General features: G+C 36.3%; 1 protein-coding gene across 1 annotated transcript; it reads right to left on the reverse strand.

Moving 5' to 3' along the window:
• Nucleotides 1-9,051: 9,051 nt before the first annotated feature.
• Nucleotides 9,052-20,072, reverse strand: LOC129757597 (retinal homeobox protein Rx2-like). Its single transcript, XM_055754875.1, has 3 exons — nucleotides 19,597-20,072; nucleotides 19,252-19,532; nucleotides 9,052-9,589 (listed from the first exon to the last, which is right to left on the reverse strand). The coding sequence occupies exons 1-3, from the start codon at nucleotides 19,913-19,915 to the stop codon at nucleotides 9,353-9,355; spliced, it is 837 nt and encodes a 278-aa protein (XP_055610850.1). The 5' UTR covers nucleotides 19,916-20,072; the 3' UTR covers nucleotides 9,052-9,352.
• Nucleotides 20,073-21,362: the final 1,290 nt, after the last annotated feature.

Raw genomic sequence — 21,362 nt, forward strand, 5'->3', positions numbered from 1 at the left:
AAATCAGTTTGTTTTGAATTTCTGTATTCGGCAAGGTATAATTTTCATGCTCCTGTTACAGAATAGGAAAATATTCAATCAACTCAATGAACTGAACTGATCTTTCAGCATTAACCGATTCATTGAATCGTCGAACGAGATCGGTTACGGCAGAAAGAGTTGTATATTCTGAATGACAAGTTAAAAAACTACCCTTTATTTAGTAAGCCAGCTTTTCTAAATAATGTGTAAAATTGACTCGAGGAAACGACACTTTTTTTGACAGATCTCGGCTGTTCGCAATAATGGGTCAATTTTACAAGTTTAAGGTGTTGCGCCAAATGAGTGTGTGTGCTACATCAAGAAAAAAATACACTTGATAATTAACAAGCCAAATGAAAACCATCTTGATTGAATCACCTATGAGTATTTGGAAATCTATCTCAAATATTTTCATTATCGTTTTTGTCTTCAATGTTAATTGTTTACTTTAATTTTCTGTATCATAATAAGAGATGAATGTTATAAAAACAATGACTGTTGATCGATTGAGATGAAAAAAAAAAATACAATCGCAACGTTATAGTGGTCCTTAGTTCAGAGCCAATTAATTTTGAGATTCAGTTTTGATTTCAAAATTAATTTATCCAGCTGAATAACAGTATGAAAATTATAATGTCTGTTATAAATAATTCATTGAGTTTGGAATTGTTTGTCTTAATCTGAAAGGTTGACTGCGACCAAAAAGACAAGCTATATATAAATCCTTGAAAACTTGAATTCTAATTTATCTTAACTGTTTCTTGGCTCGTACCTTGATAGGTTTGAGGAGTGAAATAAGTTGTTGACATATATTGAATAATATGTAAATGTGATGAATGTATTGATAAGATATTAAATCCTATTTGCCGCTGGAAGTGTTCGTGATATAATGCTGGTAGTTTCATTAAAACTTATAAATTTTTGGAAAAATAACCTCAGAAACGACCGTGTTTGTCGACCGGGTATTTTTCCCTGCTCAAATGTGCGTGAGAAATGTCAAAAAAACAACTGTTTTTGGCATAATTCTGGACTGGACTGGAAATAAAAGCGACCATGTTTTTAGACTTTTCTCCCCATCCTAATCCGTACACGAGAGCAAGTGCGTGTGAGAAATGTCAACTTAAATATCTTTTATTCGAAAAAAAAAATCGTTAAAAAACTGCACTGAATTTGGAATATTTCAAAATGTAGGTTTCAAATCCATTTCTCTTTGCTTCCGAAATTTTTTCACCTTTGACATTCAACCAAATTCTTTGATTCAAAGTTTTGTTAAAACCATATTTCGAAAGTAATTAGTTTACTAAATGAATCCATTCTTCAAAAAACTATAATTTTGAATAAGGGTCATTTTAATGTTCCTTAACCGATGCCCAGTAAATAAGAAATAATTTCGCTGTAACTAAACTTATATATCGATTTCAATGCTTTTCCACACCACCAAAACGAATTTTGAATGGTAAAAGAACAGTAGGGGAGAGGCGGGCTATATGCGCATATTAAGGAAAGCACTCATTTTCTCCCATATTCCAATAGATAGGAGTCTGAAAACTATATACACATGAGCGGACATCTGTTTTATATACGTTAGAGCAATTTTTTTGTGAAAATCTCTTACAGTTTTTGTGAAAATAATTTTATAATAAAAGAAGTCAAAATAGCCGATTTCCGAAACTGGCGGGCTAAATGCGCATATTTATGTTTTTAGCTATATTTCATTAACAGTTGCAATATTTTGATATTCTTTAATTGAAAATGGTAGAAACGGATGTTAAGTATACGTCAAGGCTGAAATTTTGGTGAAACTTTTTACATCACTAGTTCTTTTGCATAAAACATAGTTAGGTATGCCATATGGCCATATTTTATGGTAATATTTTGTTCATATTGTATTTTTATCGGATCAGTATGAAGTTCTTCTTTTTTCGCTGTAAGATTGTGATTTTATTGTAGATTTAATGTTTCAATGATAAAAAGTAAAAAATTTATAAGACTAATCTATTTTTCTTGATATAGGCATTAAACCTGCCTTGATATGGGCATTCAGAACCTGTCTCTTATTCCAATATCTTATCATTTACAACTTTGCCAAAAGCTTCAATTTGTTGAATTTCCGATTTCCAGATGAATAAGAAAGAAAACCCATTCAAATTTTTGTTCACAGAATCTGTACGCACGATAATTAAAGTTCAATATATTACAACAAAACTGACAAAAATCTTCTTTGAATTTTTAATTTTTTTTGGCTTTATATAACAATCAAATTTCTTCATGCCATGTTTCAATAGCGTATTACCCTCAAACTGCACTGATTAGATACGTTGAATCTCCAGCCATTATATCGCCAATCGGCTGTATGCGCATATTACCCAACATGCGCATTTAGGAACACTTCCCCCTACTATCTTGATGCAAACGAAAGTCATTTTTATTTTCTTGTCGTTTTATGGAATGTCAAATATCGTATGTCTGTGTGAGTGAATTCATTTAATGTTTTGATTTTGATGTGACGAATTCACGTTTGTTTTATTTTACCCATGGATAAAATCTATTACACGTGCGATATTCAAGCAAAAAATGGTTCGAAATTTAACCAAAAAAATAATAATGAAAAAAAACTTAACAACAACAGGAAAAGCTAAGTTAAGAATAGCTAAGAATAAACAGACTCGGATAATTGAGATTGTTTATCAAGAATCATCATTATGTCAACCAACGCACTTGGTTAGAAATTGTACTAAATTTGATGGAAAATGCATCATCTCGAAGCCAAAAATATTTGTTCCACAACTGCCTCTTCCAGTGGGCAGTAAAAGGGCTAGTTTGATATCCAAGTTTAGTTAAATATTTTGAAAAGAAAGACATTTTTCGAATGTGACTAAATTTTTCATAGAAAAGGAAGTTTTAGGAATTATTGGAGGAAGAAGTAAATAAAAATCTGACACCGGTTTTTTGTTGTAGATGGTGACTTAATGGTTTATTTCGTTGATGCGATTTTCATTAAGCTTCTTCTGTTAACAAAACATTGCTTTACAAATTTTGTAAATATCACGTCTACTTTTGTTTTATTCAGTTTTTGCAAACCTCTATAAATGCGACAATTCGGCTGGGTGAAGGGTTTTGAGAAACTCTAACTGAAACAGATTGTTCAACAAAATTTTTGTAAGAATCTCGTCCATTCATTGATTGATTTAACAGTTCTAAACAGTAATATAATTTGAAGCCACATTCAATATACTGTAGTTTTGCAATATACAACCAGTGGAATATTTATACGCTGTCATATGTCGTTTTCTCAACAAGTCCTAGATCGTTTTATAACTATTTACAAATAATTGGGTTTGTCACAATATTTTTCTACTCGGGAAACTTGAACTTACCCTTGACGGAGGTTTCGGGGTTAACGAAGTCTTGCAGTTGAAAGTGATCTTTACAAATGAAGCCAAAGATGTCATAAAATGGTTATTTTTCAACCACAACGCTATAAGGAAGTGGAGCAGAAAATCTCAAGTTTTCAGTCAATTTTCATTTCTGTCGAAGTCGATGTATTTTTTATAAGCTTTATGGTTGAATTCTGACCACATTTGGTTAATGCGCTCCAATTCGAAAAAGGTTCTTTAGTGGTTTTCGAAATATATCGTGTTATTTTTTTTCTATCAAAAGTAGGTAATCAAAAACGACCGTGTTCTTCGCTAGATGTAAAAAAAAACAAATAGCACAATGCAAATGTGTGTGTGATATATCGAGATTTTTCCTTTTGTGTATGTGGCCGTTAGTTTCACGATAACCCGTAGATAGCGCTGCGGAACAAGCGCCAAAATCGCCTCCTTCTGCACAACATTTTCTGAGGGACGTCTACGGCACAGGATTTCCAAAAACATTAGTACGGGATGTGCTCCGGACCTCTATCTGGTCTAAGTCAGCGGCTCTTTTCTGAAACTCCTGCAATACTCTGCCTTTTGCTTCTGTCTCTGAAAAAAAATTTCAAATAATTTTTAAACGGTGTTCCGTTTACATTCACATCACTCACCGCAACCATCGTAATTTGTAGCATCACCTTCGGATCTCCTCGGATGATTCTCTTTATTTCCACCGCAAGCGTCCGGGCTGAATATTTGGTTCCGATTTCGAACATTCCGACCGCAAATAACGTGACAATATCGGTCCGACAAAATGGCCGCAGACACCAGATACCCAGACTGATCAGTGGCGCTTGAATCCATACACCTACAAGTCGCCCAGAATCATACGCCATCGTGAAACTACTGCACACTCATCTGGCGCAACCCCTTATAGTGTAGTTTTGACCCGTTATCGGAAAAGACTGGGTTAACTCCTTTTTCATGTAAAGTCCTTGTACCCCTTATTGTGTACACAGCATGTACGTCAAAGCAGAGGTGAAAATTAGTAATGTAAGCATGTAAAATTTACACATTATTTTGGAAGCCCGCTCTGCGATGTCAGCCCTTTGATGTTAGCCCTTAAAGTGTCAGAAGGATGGAAAGAAAATAATAAAAACAAATCAGTTTGTTTTGAATTTCTGTATTCGGCAAGGTATAATTTTCATGCTCCTGTTACAGAATAGGAAAATATTCAATCAACTCAATGAACTGAACTGATCTTTCAGCATTAACCGATTCATTGAATCGTCGAACGAGATCGGTTACGGCAGAAAGAGTTGTATATTCTGAATGACAAGTTAAAAAACTACCCTTTATTTAGTAAGCCAGCTTTTCTAAATAATGTGTAAAATTGACTCGAGGAAACGACACTTTTTTTGACAGATCTCGGCTGTTCGCAATAATGGGTCAATTTTACAAGTTTAAGGTGTTGCGCCAAATGAGTGTGTGTGCTACATCAAGAAAAAAATACACTTGATAATTAACAAGCCAAATGAAAACCATCTTGATTGAATCACCTATGAGTATTTGGAAATCTATCTCAAATATTTTCATTATCGTTTTTGTCTTCAATGTTAATTGTTTACTTTAATTTTCTGTATCATAATAAGAGATGAATGTTATAAAAACAATGACTGTTGATCGATTGAGATGAAAAAAAAAAATACAATCGCAACGTTATAGTGGTCCTTAGTTCAGAGCCAATTAATTTTGAGATTCAGTTTTGATTTCAAAATTAATTTATCCAGCTGAATAACAGTATGAAAATTATAATGTCTGTTATAAATAATTCATTGAGTTTGGAATTGTTTGTCTTAATCTGAAAGGTTGACTGCGACCAAAAAGACAAGCTATATATAAATCCTTGAAAACTTGAATTCTAATTTATCTTAACTGTTTCTTGGCTCGTACCTTGATAGGTTTGAGGAGTGAAATAAGTTGTTGACATATATTGAATAATATGTAAATGTGATGAATGTATTGATAAGATATTAAATCCTATTTGCCGCTGGAAGTGTTCGTGATATAATGCTGGTAGTTTCATTAAAACTTATAAATTTTTGGAAAAATAACCTCAGAAACGACCGTGTTTGTCGACCGGGTATTTTTCCCTGCTCAAATGTGCGTGAGAAATGTCAAAAAAACAACTGTTTTTGGCATAATTCTGGACTGGACTGGAAATAAAAGCGACCATGTTTTTAGACTTTTCTCCCCATCCTAATCCGTACACGAGAGCAAGTGCGTGTGAGAAATGTCAACTTAAATATCTTTTATTCGAAAAAAAAAATCGTTAAAAAACTGCACTGAATTTGGAATATTTCAAAATGTAGGTTTCAAATCCATTTCTCTTTGCTTCCGAAATTTTTTCACCTTTGACATTCAACCAAATTCTTTGATTCAAAGTTTTGTTAAAACCATATTTCGAAAGTAATTAGTTTACTAAATGAATCCATTCTTCAAAAAACTATAATTTTGAATAAGGGTCATTTTAATGTTCCTTAACCGATGCCCAGTAAATAAGAAATAATTTCGCTGTAACTAAACTTATATATCGATTTCAATGCTTTTCCACACCACCAAAACGAATTTTGAATGGTAAAAGAACAGTAGGGGAGAGGCGGGCTATATGCGCATATTAAGGAAAGCACTCATTTTCTCCCATATTCCAATAGATAGGAGTCTGAAAACTATATACACATGAGCGGACATCTGTTTTATATACGTTAGAGCAATTTTTTTGTGAAAATCTCTTACAGTTTTTGTGAAAATAATTTTATAATAAAAGAAGTCAAAATAGCCGATTTCCGAAACTGGCGGGCTAAATGCGCATATTTATGTTTTTAGCTATATTTCATTAACAGTTGCAATATTTTGATATTCTTTAATTGAAAATGGTAGAAACGGATGTTAAGTATACGTCAAGGCTGAAATTTTGGTGAAACTTTTTACATCACTAGTTCTTTTGCATAAAACATAGTTAGGTATGCCATATGGCCATATTTTATGGTAATATTTTGTTCATATTGTATTTTTATCGGATCAGTATGAAGTTCTTCTTTTTTCGCTGTAAGATTGTGATTTTATTGTAGATTTAATGTTTCAATGATAAAAAGTAAAAAATTTATAAGACTAATCTATTTTTCTTGATATAGGCATTAAACCTGCCTTGATATGGGCATTCAGAACCTGTCTCTTATTCCAATATCTTATCATTTACAACTTTGCCAAAAGCTTCAATTTGTTGAATTTCCGATTTCCAGATGAATAAGAAAGAAAACCCATTCAAATTTTTGTTCACAGAATCTGTACGCACGATAATTAAAGTTCAATATATTACAACAAAACTGACAAAAATCTTCTTTGAATTTTTAATTTTTTTTGGCTTTATATAACAATCAAATTTCTTCATGCCATGTTTCAATAGCGTATTACCCTCAAACTGCACTGATTAGATACGTTGAATCTCCAGCCATTATATCGCCAATCGGCTGTATGCGCATATTACCCAACATGCGCATTTAGGAACACTTCCCCCTACTATCTTGATGCAAACGAAAGTCATTTTTATTTTCTTGTCGTTTTATGGAATGTCAAATATCGTATGTCTGTGTGAGTGAATTCATTTAATGTTTTGATTTTGATGTGACGAATTCACGTTTGTTTTATTTTACCCATGGATAAAATCTATTACACGTGCGATATTCAAGCAAAAAATGGTTCGAAATTTAACCAAAAAAATAATAATGAAAAAAAACTTAACAACAACAGGAAAAGCTAAGTTAAGAATAGCTAAGAATAAACAGACTCGGATAATTGAGATTGTTTATCAAGAATCATCATTATGTCAACCAACGCACTTGGTTAGAAATTGTACTAAATTTGATGGAAAATGCATCATCTCGAAGCCAAAAATATTTGTTCCACAACTGCCTCTTCCAGTGGGCAGTAAAAGGGCTAGTTTGATATCCAAGTTTAGTTAAATATTTTGAAAAGAAAGACATTTTTCGAATGTGACTAAATTTTTCATAGAAAAGGAAGTTTTAGGAATTATTGGAGGAAGAAGTAAATAAAAATCTGACACCGGTTTTTTGTTGTAGATGGTGACTTAATGGTTTATTTCGTTGATGCGATTTTCATTAAGCTTCTTCTGTTAACAAAACATTGCTTTACAAATTTTGTAAATATCACGTCTACTTTTGTTTTATTCAGTTTTTGCAAACCTCTATAAATGCGACAATTCGGCTGGGTGAAGGGTTTTGAGAAACTCTAACTGAAACAGATTGTTCAACAAAATTTTTGTAAGAATCTCGTCCATTCATTGATTGATTTAACAGTTCTAAACAGTAATATAATTTGAAGCCACATTCAATATACTGTAGTTTTGCAATATACAACCAGTGGAATATTTATACGCTGTCATATGTCGTTTTCTCAACAAGTCCTAGATCGTTTTATAACTATTTACAAATAATTGGGTTTGTCACAATATTTTTCTACTCGGGAAACTTGAACTTACCCTTGACGGAGGTTTCGGGGTTAACGAAGTCTTGCAGTTGAAAGTGATCTTTACAAATGAAGCCAAAGATGTCATAAAATGGTTATTTTTCAACCACAACGCTATAAGGAAGTGGAGCAGAAAATCTCAAGTTTTCAGTCAATTTTCATTTCTGTCGAAGTCGATGTATTTTTTATAAGCTTTATGGTTGAATTCTGACCACATTTGGTTAATGCGCTCCAATTCGAAAAAGGTTCTTTAGTGGTTTTCGAAATATATCGTGTTATTTTTTTTCTATCAAAAGTAGGTAATCAAAAACGACCGTGTTCTTCACTAGATGTAAAAAAAAACAAATAGCACAATGCAAATGTGTGTGTGATATATCGAGATTTTTCCTTTTGTGTATGTGGCCGTTAGTTTCACGATAACCCGTAGATAGCGCTGCGGAACAAGCGCCAAAATCAGCCTTCAGTGGTCAGTCTGGGTATCTGGTGTCTGCGGTAAAACGGAGCCGGGCTCTGAGTATTTCAAAATTAGCGAGTAGTTTTATCAGGCTGCGCAGACTAGTTTACCATGAAATCTTAAATGTTAACCATGAAAAATTTTAGTTTTACACAGATTCGACTTATCTTTTTGTTTGAATTAAAGTCGTTTTAGTAAAAGTTTTTCCCAAGAAACGAAACAATCTTTGTTTGTCATAATAAAAAAACATCATTCGAAGCCATAGGTTAGTGTATTTTTAAGAAATAATGGCATGGACCATTTTATCCCGAATATATGAAAATAAAAAAGCTGCCCGGGTGTGTGATTCGAGTGAAATACAACAATGGCATGAAACATTATGACATTCCTGCCTTTGTCGCTTGGTCATTCAATTCGTGACGACTTCAAATTGACTGAATATAACCAGCCTTGGCCAACGATTTCATCATTGAGTATTAACGCCAAAATTGGTCCAATAGATTTTTTTAATGGAGCGATAGGTATTTCTTATGTTAGTTAGCAAATTTTCAGAAAAATTGATGAACCCTTATCTACCCAGGGCTGTAAGATTTTTCGGTAGCTTAAAGCTTTCAGCAACTTTTTATTTCAATCAAAATTAAAACACAATGAAAATAAATTTTAATGTTTCCGTTCATATGATTTATTGCAGTCACCCTATATTTGATGATATAAATGTTTGGTTGGATCTCTATTTGATTTATTGATCACAAATTTGCACACCGTTTTTCTAATCTAAATGAGTTTAAACATAGCATAATTATATTTAAAGGGTAAGTCCTATAGTTCAGTAGGTGAAGTATTACGACACATAGTACACGAATAAGAGAATATCCGTTTCTAGTTGAGATAGTATTTACATTCGCGAAGCGCTGTTTCATTCATATAACGCAATGCTTCGGTTTGCTGCCATCTTTTGAAATACACTGCATCATGATCATACGACTTCGACGTCCGACGCGTCGTCGCTGGTTGTGCTCATGTCCTCGAATTTACTGACCACCAGCTTCTCCTTCGCGAGCATCTCGGATTGCAACTGCCGCAGCTTTTCTTGCGTATTGACCGGGATGTTGATGAATTTGCGGATTTTGTTGTTGATATCGAAATTCGAAAGCTGTTCCTGTTCCTCCCGTTTTTGCTTACGCCACTTGGCTCTCCGATTTTTGAACCATACCTGCGGAAAATGTAAAATAAAATCAAATTTATCAATAAATAACGTCCCCACAATCATTAGTCAATTAACGTTTTCATTCACCACAAAATGTTCGTTTATTCGGGTGTTAGTTTACCAAATTTCAAGCTGTGCATGAATTTCAATCATTAAATACTTCCTATTTAAGTTCAAATATTACGTTACAATTATAGTCGACTCATATTAAACGGGATTGTGCCAACGTAAGAACTTAATTACATAATTAAGACACGACGTATTACAGGACACGACACTTAACGTTCTTACAAAACGGAAAAAGGAATCAAAATTACCTTTTTGTCGACCGGTTTCGGGCTCGAAATTGCCCATCTACAGGACGATGTCCGACCGAATATAGTCGAATTGCCCACAATTAATAATCACATAGAAGCCCATGGCAACACTCGAATGTCAACATGCAAATCACAAATTTTCTAGCAAACATTTGGGGGATTCTTTGCTCGTATGGGGTTATGGCCAGTTATGGGTCCCTTTTATTTTGCCAAATATTATTGAATTTTCACGTTTTGTTCGCTCAGTTTCATTTGGAAAATCTTAACTCATCCTTTTTGCTTATACGAGACAACTTCATTCGGTTGGAATCTTAGCAATACCCGCATAAGGGATTTAACGGTTTAAGATGTCAACCTTGTGACAATGGAATTTTATGCGATAGTCCGACAGCTTATAATTCATCCACTGACCAGTGTGTTCAGTAGTTCATCTATGATAAAAACTATTCAAACAGAAATGTTACTGTTATCAAACGTACAAATAAGATTTTTATTGAATTTCGATGATATTGTCGATTAACTAAAAATTAAGTATGAAATAATTTCTTGAAGTTCAGTAGATATCAACAGTTCTAATGATCGGTTGTGTGTGACCCATGATTGTGGATGGACGGAACTTTATTTTATCAAAACAAAGTTTACTAAATGGATTGCGTAAAATAATTCAATATCTTTTAAAACACTACACAGCAAATTTTTTTTTGCTGGAAACCAGCAAAATTTTGCTGGTTTTTGTCCCGCTGACTTTCCAGCAAAATTTCCAGCAATTTCAATTGCTGGAAAAAACAGCAAACGTTAATGCTGGTTTCCAGCAATTCAAATTGCTGGAAAATCAGCAATCCAGATTGCTGGAAACCAGCTATTTCTTTCAACACAACCGGCAGTATTTAGTATGAAATTTATATTTCAATTCAAAATTAAAGTTTAATATTGGCTGTGCATATAATAAGCAATAAAAACAACTATTTTCTCCCATTTTCAATAAGGGATTAATTTATTTTCCAAAAAAACTTTTTTTTCACAACTTTCTAACACCGGCTCTGGGGTAGCCGCTTTGTGCCAAAATGTTGATCATCCGCCACCTGTAAAAATAAATTTGATTAGTGTCTTCTATGGAATATCTACCTGTACAATAAAAACTTACCCTTGACTTGATGCCTGGTTGCTAGAATATAGAGGAAAATAAAATAATTATATTAATTTAACCTAAATTCGTAAAATAGAATCTCACCTTACTTCAGCGTACGAAACAAAAACAAACTCTAAATTGACAACTCGATTGCTGATTTTCCAGCAAACTAGATCAATTGCTGGAAAGTCCAGCAATTTGAAATCCGATTGCTGATTTTTCAGCAAAAATGACAAGCACATAACCGAATGCTGAAAAATCCAGCAATTCGAAAACCGATTGCTGGTTTCCAGCAAAAATTTGGATTGCTGAACGTTTCCAGCAATTTTTTTTGCTGGAAACCGAGGCAAAAATTTACAGTGTACAATATTCATTTTCTCGTCGATTGTTTATTAAGGTTGAATTTTGATTTTTCATCCTCTTAATTGTTAAAAAATCTCTTAATTCAGCATTCACAGTTAAGAATTCGAGAACTGAAACTTTACTTAGTCCCCAGGCAAGGGTTAATAAAAAAGGGTCTGCCTAGCAACACCCAGTCCCTGGTCTAAATTTCAAGTTTAAAATTTTGAGTGATTAAAAAAAAAAAATTAAGGTTTTTCACGCGACCCCCGTCCAGAAATAATTGAAAAAAAAAAATTTCCCGAAAAATTTTCAAGATTAAAATTTTAAGTGATTTAAGGGATTTCAACCACGCGCACGGCGCATACTCGGGCTTCGATGAGATGCTGACCAAAATGATCGAGCCTCGTGTATGACAGTCACACAAGGGAGATGGTATTTGGCAGCTGGTGTCTGGCTGCGGTAATGATCGGTCCAAACTAATCCACCGCTGTGCATACGATCTTGCTGGTGGGCTCACGCTCTGGTTTTCGGATTGGTTGCAGCTTCGTTTAGCACAACGGTTTGTCTAGGCCCACCTCCGTTTGCGGTCTCGTCTCACCACCACTCGTCCCGGACCACCACCGGCGCGTTTGGCGGTTTGCTTTGGATTCTCGTTGCTGCGATAGGAGCGATCACGACTTACTTACTTACTTACTCAATGATCCCGCACTTCACCTGGTCCCAGTCAAGATTCTCGTCGACAGTTTGGATTTCAGCGGCTAGGCTTTGCCGCCACGAGTTTCTAGGTCTGCCTCTTCTTCGATGTCCTTCTTGATTCCAATCTAGCGCCTCTCTGCAAATCTCGTTTTCATCTTTCCGCAGCGTGTGCCTATTCCATCTCCACTAACGTTCCCGAATCTCGACTTCTAGCGCCCTTTGATGACACCGGTGATGTTGTTCCTCATTCGAGATCCAGTTGCCAGGCCACCAAGCGCGGATGATATTCCGCAGGCTGCGGTTTAGAAATACTTGAAGTTTTCGCGTCGTTACCGCATATGTGCACCAAGTTTCGCACCCGTATAGCAATACGGATTTGCCGTTTGAGTTGAAGATTCGGAATTTCGTTCCTAGAGAGATCTGGCGTGACCGCCAGATGCGTCGGAGACTCGCAAACGCAAATCGGGCCTTTCTTATCCGGGTTTCGATGTCTTTCCTGGTACCACCATCAGTGGTTATCTGGCTACCAAGATACTGGAAGCACTTAACTTTCTCAACTTGTTGCCCAGCTACCATGAAGCTGGAGGGATTTCCTGTGTTGATCTCCATCGACTTGGTCTTTCCGACATTGACTTTGAGACCTGCTGCCTTGGAACTTTCGGTTAGGTCGTCGAGTTTGCTCTGCATATTCGGTTGTGTTTGGGCGAGCAAAACAATATCGTCAGCCAGGTCAAGGTCGTTCAGAGCAACTCAATTGTTGAAAGATTCCACGACAATCCTCGGTTCGGTGCACCGTCGATCGATCCAGTCAGAATCTCATCCATTACGATGAAAAAGTAGCGGTGATATGATACATCCCTGTCTCATTCCAGCAGTTACCGGGATTGGTTCGTGCAAGACCTTGCACGAAAATGCCTCGTATTGTGTATTGCGTATTGTGGACTAGTTTCTCTGGTACTCCTCTTCGCCTTAGAGTCGCCCAGATGTTTTCATGGTTAAGTCGGTCGAATGCTTTTTCAAAATCAACGAACACCAGCAGAAGACAGTCCTGGAATTCGTTGATTTGTTCCAGTATGATTCTTAGTGTTGTGATGTGGTCCACACATGATTGTCTGGATCGGAATCCAGCTTGTTGCCGTCGGAGTGTAGCGTGGATTTTCTCCTGGATCCTGTTCAGGATCACTTTGCAGAGTACTTTGAGGGTTGTACAGATCAACGTTATGCCTCGCCAGTTACCGCACTCTGTCAGATCTCCTTTCTTAGGGACCTTTACGAGGATACCCTGCATCCAGTCGGCCGGGAATGTTGCAGTATCCCAGATGTCAGCGAAAAGACGGTGCAACATTTGTGCTGATAGGGCAGGGTCGGCTTTCAGCAGGGATGCAATCGATCTCAGGTGCTTTGTTGGATTTCATGTTTTTGATATCAGCTTCTATTTCAGCCAGCGAAGAAGCTTCCGAGTTGACGCCATTTATGCGACTTACTGTTGGCGCTTCGAGCTGCGGATTCTGTTGGCCATCGCTATTCGTGACTCGGAAGAGTTGTTCGAAGTGATAAGCGAGCGGCTGCTTTGGCTGACCCGGTACATGCCTGCTCAATTCCGACTTTCGCCTTTCTCCGATCATCAACCATCCTCCAAGTTTCATCCGACATCCATTCACTTCTTCTTCCACATACTTTACCGAGAGTACCATGGCTCGTCGTGATAAAGGCATTCTTGATTCCACACCACTGTTCTTCGACTGTTCCGTCTGTCGGCAATTCCGAGGCTCGGGATTCTAGCTGTTCAGCGTATCCCCTTTTCACCTCTGGATGCTCCAACCGGCGGACATCGTATCGACACCCGACTTTCTCCTCGCGCCGTTGAACACGCGCAACTCTCAGTCGTATCTCGCCAAGGACATCAAGAAGGCTCCTTCTCCATTTTCGGCTGATGCAGATGTGGTCAATTTGATTTTCTGTTCGGCCATCTCGGGATACCCAAGTGACCTTATGTGCTGGTCGATGGGGGAAGAGCGATCCACCGATAACCATGTTGTTGTTGCCACAAAATTCTACAAACAGCTCTCCGTTTTCGCTCATCTGTCCTAGGCCATGGCGCCCCATGATGCGCTCAAGGTCTTGATTGTCGGAGCCAATCTTTGCGTTGAAGTCGCCCAAATGGATTTGAATGTCACCCTTCGGAATTCTCTCTACCACGCTGTTCAGTTGACTGTAAAACTGCTCTTTCTCCTGCAAACGGATCCCATCCTCCAAAACACCTCCACTTGAGATTTCATAACACTACTCTTAGCGGATTAAAAATAATGCAGCATGTGTTTCTATTTTCCAGACTTTTGAGTGCTGAATTCGGTCCTTTTCATTCCCAGAAGAAGCGAGAATACAGATTATTCCATATTTCCACAATAAAAAAACATACTATTGTTGACATTTTGGCTGAACGGTGAGACGACTCACTTTTGTAAACAAATATTCCGAGCGAATAACTTCAATAAAACTCTTAGTCTATAGAAGCTTTTATTTCTTATAAACGGTTTATAGAAGCCACGACAAGCTGTTTATTTGCAAGTATAAAACCCAAGCGACTTGTAAGGATCGTATAAGAACACGAATGTTACAAATTAGTTTAAAAGGGATTTTATAAATCGAAACGAGTTCACAGGAAGGTGTTCATACACATTTTCAAATCGATTATTATTTCTAATTTTGAAATGTTTTAAAGGGTACTCAAAGCGCCAAATTAAAAAAAAAATATCCGAAAATTTTAATGTGGTTATATAAGTTGGATTAAAACACGCTTGATGATGCCCTGGAGACTTGTTGTAAAATAATTTCCATTAAAACCAAACCAATAAAATTTATTATACCTCAGTTATAAACTATCGTATGAAATTTATAAAACCAATCTGAGTTTTGTGTTTTACTTGGGTATTGCAAGCGGAGTGGATTACCAACCATTGTAGGTCTCTGAAGGTTGGATGCTTTCCCTCGACGAACCATTGGCCGTGAAAGCCCTAGAAGCAATAGTAACTTAAAACTATCATTGTATATCCAGTTTAAAACATGCTGGATGAGACTTTCAAGGGAGTGGAGTCGTAAGCAGAGGCACATACTTTATCCGAAGGGATGGGAAAGTTTGGTCTCGAGAAGTTATTGCCTAATATACAAGGGACCGTTCACATACCACGTGGACAACTTAGGGGGAGGGGGGGGGGGGGGAGGGGAGGGGTTTATGGGAATGTCCACGCTTGTCCACGGAGAGGGGGGTAGGGGTTTGTGTCATTTCCACGGGGACATACTTATTTCCAAAATATTTTCTAAAGGTGAATAAATATTAAGATGTTCAAATCAAAATCTTAAAATTTGCTAAGCTTTCCAGCTTAAGTTTTTACAATAAGTAGCCACTTGAAAGCAAGTGATAAATATGACCCCCACAGTCCGTGGGGTAGAGAATAGCCTTTAAGTCTTGTAAGCCAGCGGGCATGAGATCGAATCCCGTTAACGGCTACATAGTACATTTTCTGAGGGTTGGTGGTCTCAGCATTTGTAAAATGTCAGCTATCATATCTTCGAAAGATGTACCTATGCTTAAAGTTCGTTTTAATGGTAATTTAGAATTTTAATAGTATTTTATATTTGGAAATGCTTATTTGTTTTTTATTCAAAATCAGCCATTTCAAAAAGTATAACAGTACATAAATAGTATTTTCTAACTGTCAATAAGATTTAGAAAAAAAACAACTTCAGATCTGTCCACGTGGTCATCCGGGGGGGGGGGGGGGGTCGGGTAGGGGTTTGCCAAATATCCACGCTTGTCCACGGAGGGGGGGAGGGGGTCAAAAATCTAATTTTTCTGTCCACGTGGTATCTGAACGGCCCCCACCTAACTAACTATACAAGTCTCTGTAGTCCTCGCTTCAAGATTTGTTTTTAGAAGAGCGCGTAAAACATCAGAAGAACTTATGTGACAATGCGTGACAGAGTGACAATGCGAGGTCAATGCAAACAAGATTCAAAGCGAGAGCGGATTCACATCAAAGTCGATCTCTCAAGCTCACTACCTGGTGTATCAGAAGTGATTGAGACACTTCCCAACAAACATTTTTCGCTGAACAACCGCTGAAACACTATTTAGTCCTACGACGTGAAGTTACTATTCGGCGAGCACGATTAGGATTCAATAAGACAAGCCTTCACGATAAGTAAGTTCCCGAGTGTACGTCAAGGAATCGAGCGCTTCCGATTGTGCAGTTGCCGTTGAACAGCCGATAGACTTCGAAGAAGGTAGCGACAATGATTGGAGGAGCCGTCGGGAAAGCAGCGAGCGCAACAAATAATATTTTGAAGTGTATTAATTTTTTTAAGAATAAAAATCAATTGAAATTATCAGGAATCCGTATTTCTTTCTAAAATCGTATTTCAATCACAATAATACACATAATATGCTACATAAAGTGGTTCGCAAAATCGTTTTTCGCTCCATATCGTAAAAGACAACATTACACCTTGCATAAAGTGTCGCTTAGACAATCAATCGAGTATCAAATTACTTCACATCGTAAAAGAGTACCGCACGACTTCTATAGAGTGTGACTTAAGTTGTCAATCGACGTTCAACTCTCTGAACATCGTATAACACCGTAACACACCTCGCATAAAGGGTGACTTTAAACGGCAATTTTTCATCAGATCGCTTCAAATCGTGAAAGGGTAAAATAGACATCGCATAAAATGTGGTTGGAACTGTCAATCATCCCATCATCGTATATGTGTATGAATCGAATGGTATAATGTAACGTACAAAATTCCACCAATGCGACATAACGTACCAAAGCAAATCAATGATCGTAACAACATCGTATATTGTATTGTCGAAGTCCTAAACCAGAAAATCATCAAATCATGTACGTATATCGCTCCACTTTTGGTAGGTATATGCTTTTTTCTAACATCATTTACGATGATTATTACCAGCATAGATGTACGTATATCTTTTGGTATACATACCAAATTGTTGGCTGGGTGACAGAGATGCCATTCTCTACCGAGAAAGACGGAGACCGGAGAATAAAACACCCCCGTGCGATAGCTGCAAATCACCCGGGTGAGTTTTTTTGTTCCTCTCCACACATTATTCGCACCCCGGTTTCGAAAGCCACACACACCCAATTCCAATAGCTCTGGCGTGCGACGATTTGTCACCGTAGAGCACCCCGGTGAAAACACAGGGCCGACTGGTTTAAGCCACGAAAAAGCAAAGACAAAAACAAACACGATGGTGTGCATAATAATAGCATCAACAAACGATGAATGTTTCGGGCGAGTGGTTCAGGTTCATATGTGTTGGTAAAAGCAACAAGCCAAGCCAGCTGCCGTCGCTGTCGCTCTCCGTGGTGAAAATATTTTTTCACTGTAGTGTGTGTTCGCTCTGTCGTGTTGTTTTATAGATTCTCTACAGAGGTTCGGCTAAAAATCTCTGCGGTGCGTTTCAGAGAATCTCTACCGAGAATCGAAAACCGAGCACGTCGGTGATTCTCGTTAGAGAAATTGCAAGCCTGCTGGGTGATAATAACCCCCCTCCTCCGATTTTCTCATGTTTTTAAATATTGATTTTCGAAGGTCAAAAAAAGGTTTTAACCTTTATTTTTTTTAACGTTCTTTAAAACGGAATTAATATCGATCAGAATCGCTTCTTAGTACTCATTGATGATAATTCTCTGATAAAATAAATTGAATGTCTTATTACGAGTTGCTCTGTGCTTGTAAACTGATGATCTACCTTGTTTACTTTATTTAGTTCAAAGAGCATAACTTGTTACGCAAAATATACTCCACTTAGTAATATTCGTCGGAATAATCAAAATTGCACTTTTTAAATCAATTTAGAAAAAATAGTAAAACTTCCGTCATAAGGTTGAATTGAGTTCTTGGGTATAAATGTACCCTATATTCGGTTTTTCAACGGTTATTTCACGGATATTCAATACACATTTTAAGGAATCTATCTCTGAATCTTTAAGAAGGAAAGATTACAATCCAGTTTAATAATATTGAAGCTCACAAATTTTATGCTGATTTTTGTTCGCATATCATTCTGCTAAAATGGCATGACATCAAAATATCGGCAATGAAACTGAAATTTTTAAGACAAAAATCGTTACATAACGATGAGCATACCTCCCCCCCTCCTCCTAAGTCACAATTCGTAACGATCGAGCTTACTCACTTACTTACAGCATCATAGATCTTTTTTCGATTATAAATATTTTTTAAATAAAAAGTTAAAAATCAAAGTTAAATTGATGAACTATCATGTGTAGATAAATATTATGAAGGTATTTTGTATCCTTTATGATCAAGAAAACTCGTTAAAACCGCCAGAATAGAGACTAATCAATGTCAACCCAAAGCATCAAATTCTGAACAGAAACGAAAATGATTTTTAAATCAAATTTAAAGTAGTCTAATAAATTTCTTTATCTGTGTTTTACGTTCATAGGAGTCCAGTACTGGTTTTATGAATACAAAACATCCCACGTTCCCTTTTATAATCGAAAAATAATCGAAAAATATTGAAAAAAGTGATCAATCTTACCCAGGATTTATCACTTCGTGTAAAACGCCAGAAAGTGATTTCAGCCCTAATTTAAGAACAGGATCGAGTATCAAAAATACGAAAATTTATGATTCTGTAACATAATAGGAGAGGAAATAGTAATATGAATCCAGAATGAATGCTTGAAAATCAATTCTCGACACTTACGAATCACGATTATGGTTCAAAGAACAATAGAAAGTAAGAAAAAAAATTAAGCCACCAATATCATACAAACTTTCAAGAATTTCAAATTCAGATTCACAAATCCATCTATATCTATCAATAATCATCAGAGTTAAGGATCTTTTTTTATCAACACTATTTCAATGACCCATAAGCCTTCTCTCTAAATATTTAAATATGCTTCATTATAATATCAGGTTTAAGAAGGAAAAAAGTTACGTACAGTTTTCTCCAATGATTCAAGAGAAATCTATCGTTTTTAAATCGAATTGAACTAATTAGATTGTTCAAATGTGTTTGAGAACATATTGTTTTAAAATTTGGTTACCTAAAACCTAATCTTATTTTTTGTTCAGAACATCAAACGTATTGCGCAGTCCCCATGAACAATTTAGACACTTACTTCAACGCGTTCCTCCTTGAGGTCCACTTTTACGGCAAGTTTTTCCCGCAGAAGAACATCGGGGTAGTGGGTTTTGTCGAATGTTGCCTCCAGCTGTTCGAGCTGTTCTTCGGTGAAAATCGTGCGATGCCTCCGTTTCCTTTTGATGTGCGTATCGGAGTTGAGAAACGGGTACCGTGGCCGGAAACTCCCGTCGCAGGACACTAAACCGACGGATGAGTGGAGCTGCGCGGAGAACAAATCATGCTGCATATAACTGTGGCATGTCGAGGGATATGTGACTGCAAACAAAAATATCACCATCATGAAAAATATTATTAATACCATGAAAAAAATTGTACTTACGACCTAGTAGATTTGTCGTTGGCAAGAGAGGAGCAATTTCTGCTGAAGATTGGGTGTGCAGAGGATTGATTCCAGAATAGTGAAAATAGTTCGTTGGACTATTCTTGATACTGCTCGTTAAAACTCTATGGGTTTCTTGATGATTTACTATGGATTTATCGTTCAAAGATCTTTCCGCAATGTGACTATTTAAACCCAAAATACTTTCAATTGTGAAAACTGATACAAAGGGAGACTTTTCTTTGGAAACTTTCGTCTGCTCTTCCGACTCATCTTTCACCTCACCCATTTCTTCCATATATTCGTTACCAAACATCATTTTCTATCAAAAACTGTATAATGCAGTCCGTTTTCGAGCTACGGTCACTTCAAACCATTCGAGTATGTATAAAACACTTATTTTACTCTCGATAATTCTCAAAATACTACAAAATTCAACTTAATAAAGTGCACAATGCACCAGAAGGTGTCTCTGGTTTTTGAATAAAAATATTAGTTTGAGGCTTTTAACATTACCGCTCACTTTTGTTTTCTAGCAGTGCTAGCGCTATGGCACATGTTTGACTTTTCAAAAAGGTAGCGGTTGAATTAAACGTGATTGATGACATTCAATTCATTGATCGGAAACATTTGGACTTGATCTTCTACCACGATAAATAATTATATACAGAGAGATAGAGAGACCACCTTCCTGCTTATAAACATTACAAAACTTCGAAAAAATTGTTGATTATTTTTGTGAAGAGGTTAATCATCGTATTTTATCTTTGTTACTTTAATTTATCGGCTTTATCGGTGAAAAGTGATGTCCTTTTTAGCAGGGACATCTAAAGATTAGATATGGAATTTTATAGATGGATAGAAGATTAGATGAAATGAAAGATGGTGAAAATGAGCGGTTAGAATTTATCACATATTAATTTTTGTTACGCACGGGCCAACTACTATGAAGTGGTAGATACAGATAGAGTTGCATGGGTGTTCCTAATGATATGAGGAAAAATGTATCCGCGTACCCAATATTACACTATTTGTGCCTGATTTTGCATATAGGTCTGTTTATTTGAATTCTTTATTGAGAAAAATCTGAAACTCACCTGTTTATGACTGTAATAACGGTTACCTATAGAATATGAATAGAGAAATGAGGACTATTAAAATCTTACACAATATTTCTTCACGCTAGTTTCTTTTTGTAACATCTTTATTTGAAACGGCTCATACCTTTAGGCTTCAAGGAGCCAAACTCATTTTGTTTGTTTGGAGTCTTGTGTTTAAATCTAGTTCATCACTTTTTATTAGAATAGAAAAGCAAATAGATAGGGAAATATGAAAATAAAAAGAATTATAGACGAAGATCAATAGCTTTTAGGAAAAGATATATTTCGAACATGTAGTCCAAGTCTATCAGAGCCAGCACATCTCTCACTGGAACATGTTTAGTTTTCGCTAGTACTACAACGAAGACCGCTACTTCTGCCAGTTGTCTCAGGATTATTTATAAGGTGAGTTGACACAATATTCGGGATACGTGGTTGAATAGATTTACCGTTGATTTGGACATGGTGAAATTTAAATTTCTTACCAACGAAATTATTTTATTTTTTTTAGACCTTGACACATCGAAAGGTTGGCGTTAGGTTTGCGGATCATGTAAATCCGGGAGCCTTCCAGGAATTATAAGAGAACGAATCCTCGACTGATCCGGTAAAGCAAACTTATTTACTATTCAGAAAATTCATTTTTATTTATTCAATTTTTTATTT

The sequence above is a fragment of the Uranotaenia lowii genome, chromosome 1 (genome assembly GCF_029784155.1).
Source record: "Uranotaenia lowii strain MFRU-FL chromosome 1, ASM2978415v1, whole genome shotgun sequence".
Lineage (NCBI taxonomy): Eukaryota > Metazoa > Arthropoda > Insecta > Diptera > Culicidae > Uranotaenia > Uranotaenia lowii.

Coding starts and splice junctions, on each gene's coding strand:
- LOC129757597 (XM_055754875.1), bottom strand. CDS start 19,915: ATGATGTTTGGTAACGAATATATGGAAGAAATGGGTGAGGTGAAAGAT. Junction 19,533..19,596: donor AACGACAAATCTACTAGGTC/GTAAGTACAATT, acceptor TTTTGTTTGCAG/TCACATATCCCTCGACATGC. Junction 9,590..19,251: donor TCAAGGAGGAACGCGTTGAA/GTAAGTGTCTAA, acceptor CATTTTCCGCAG/GTATGGTTCAAAAATCGGAG.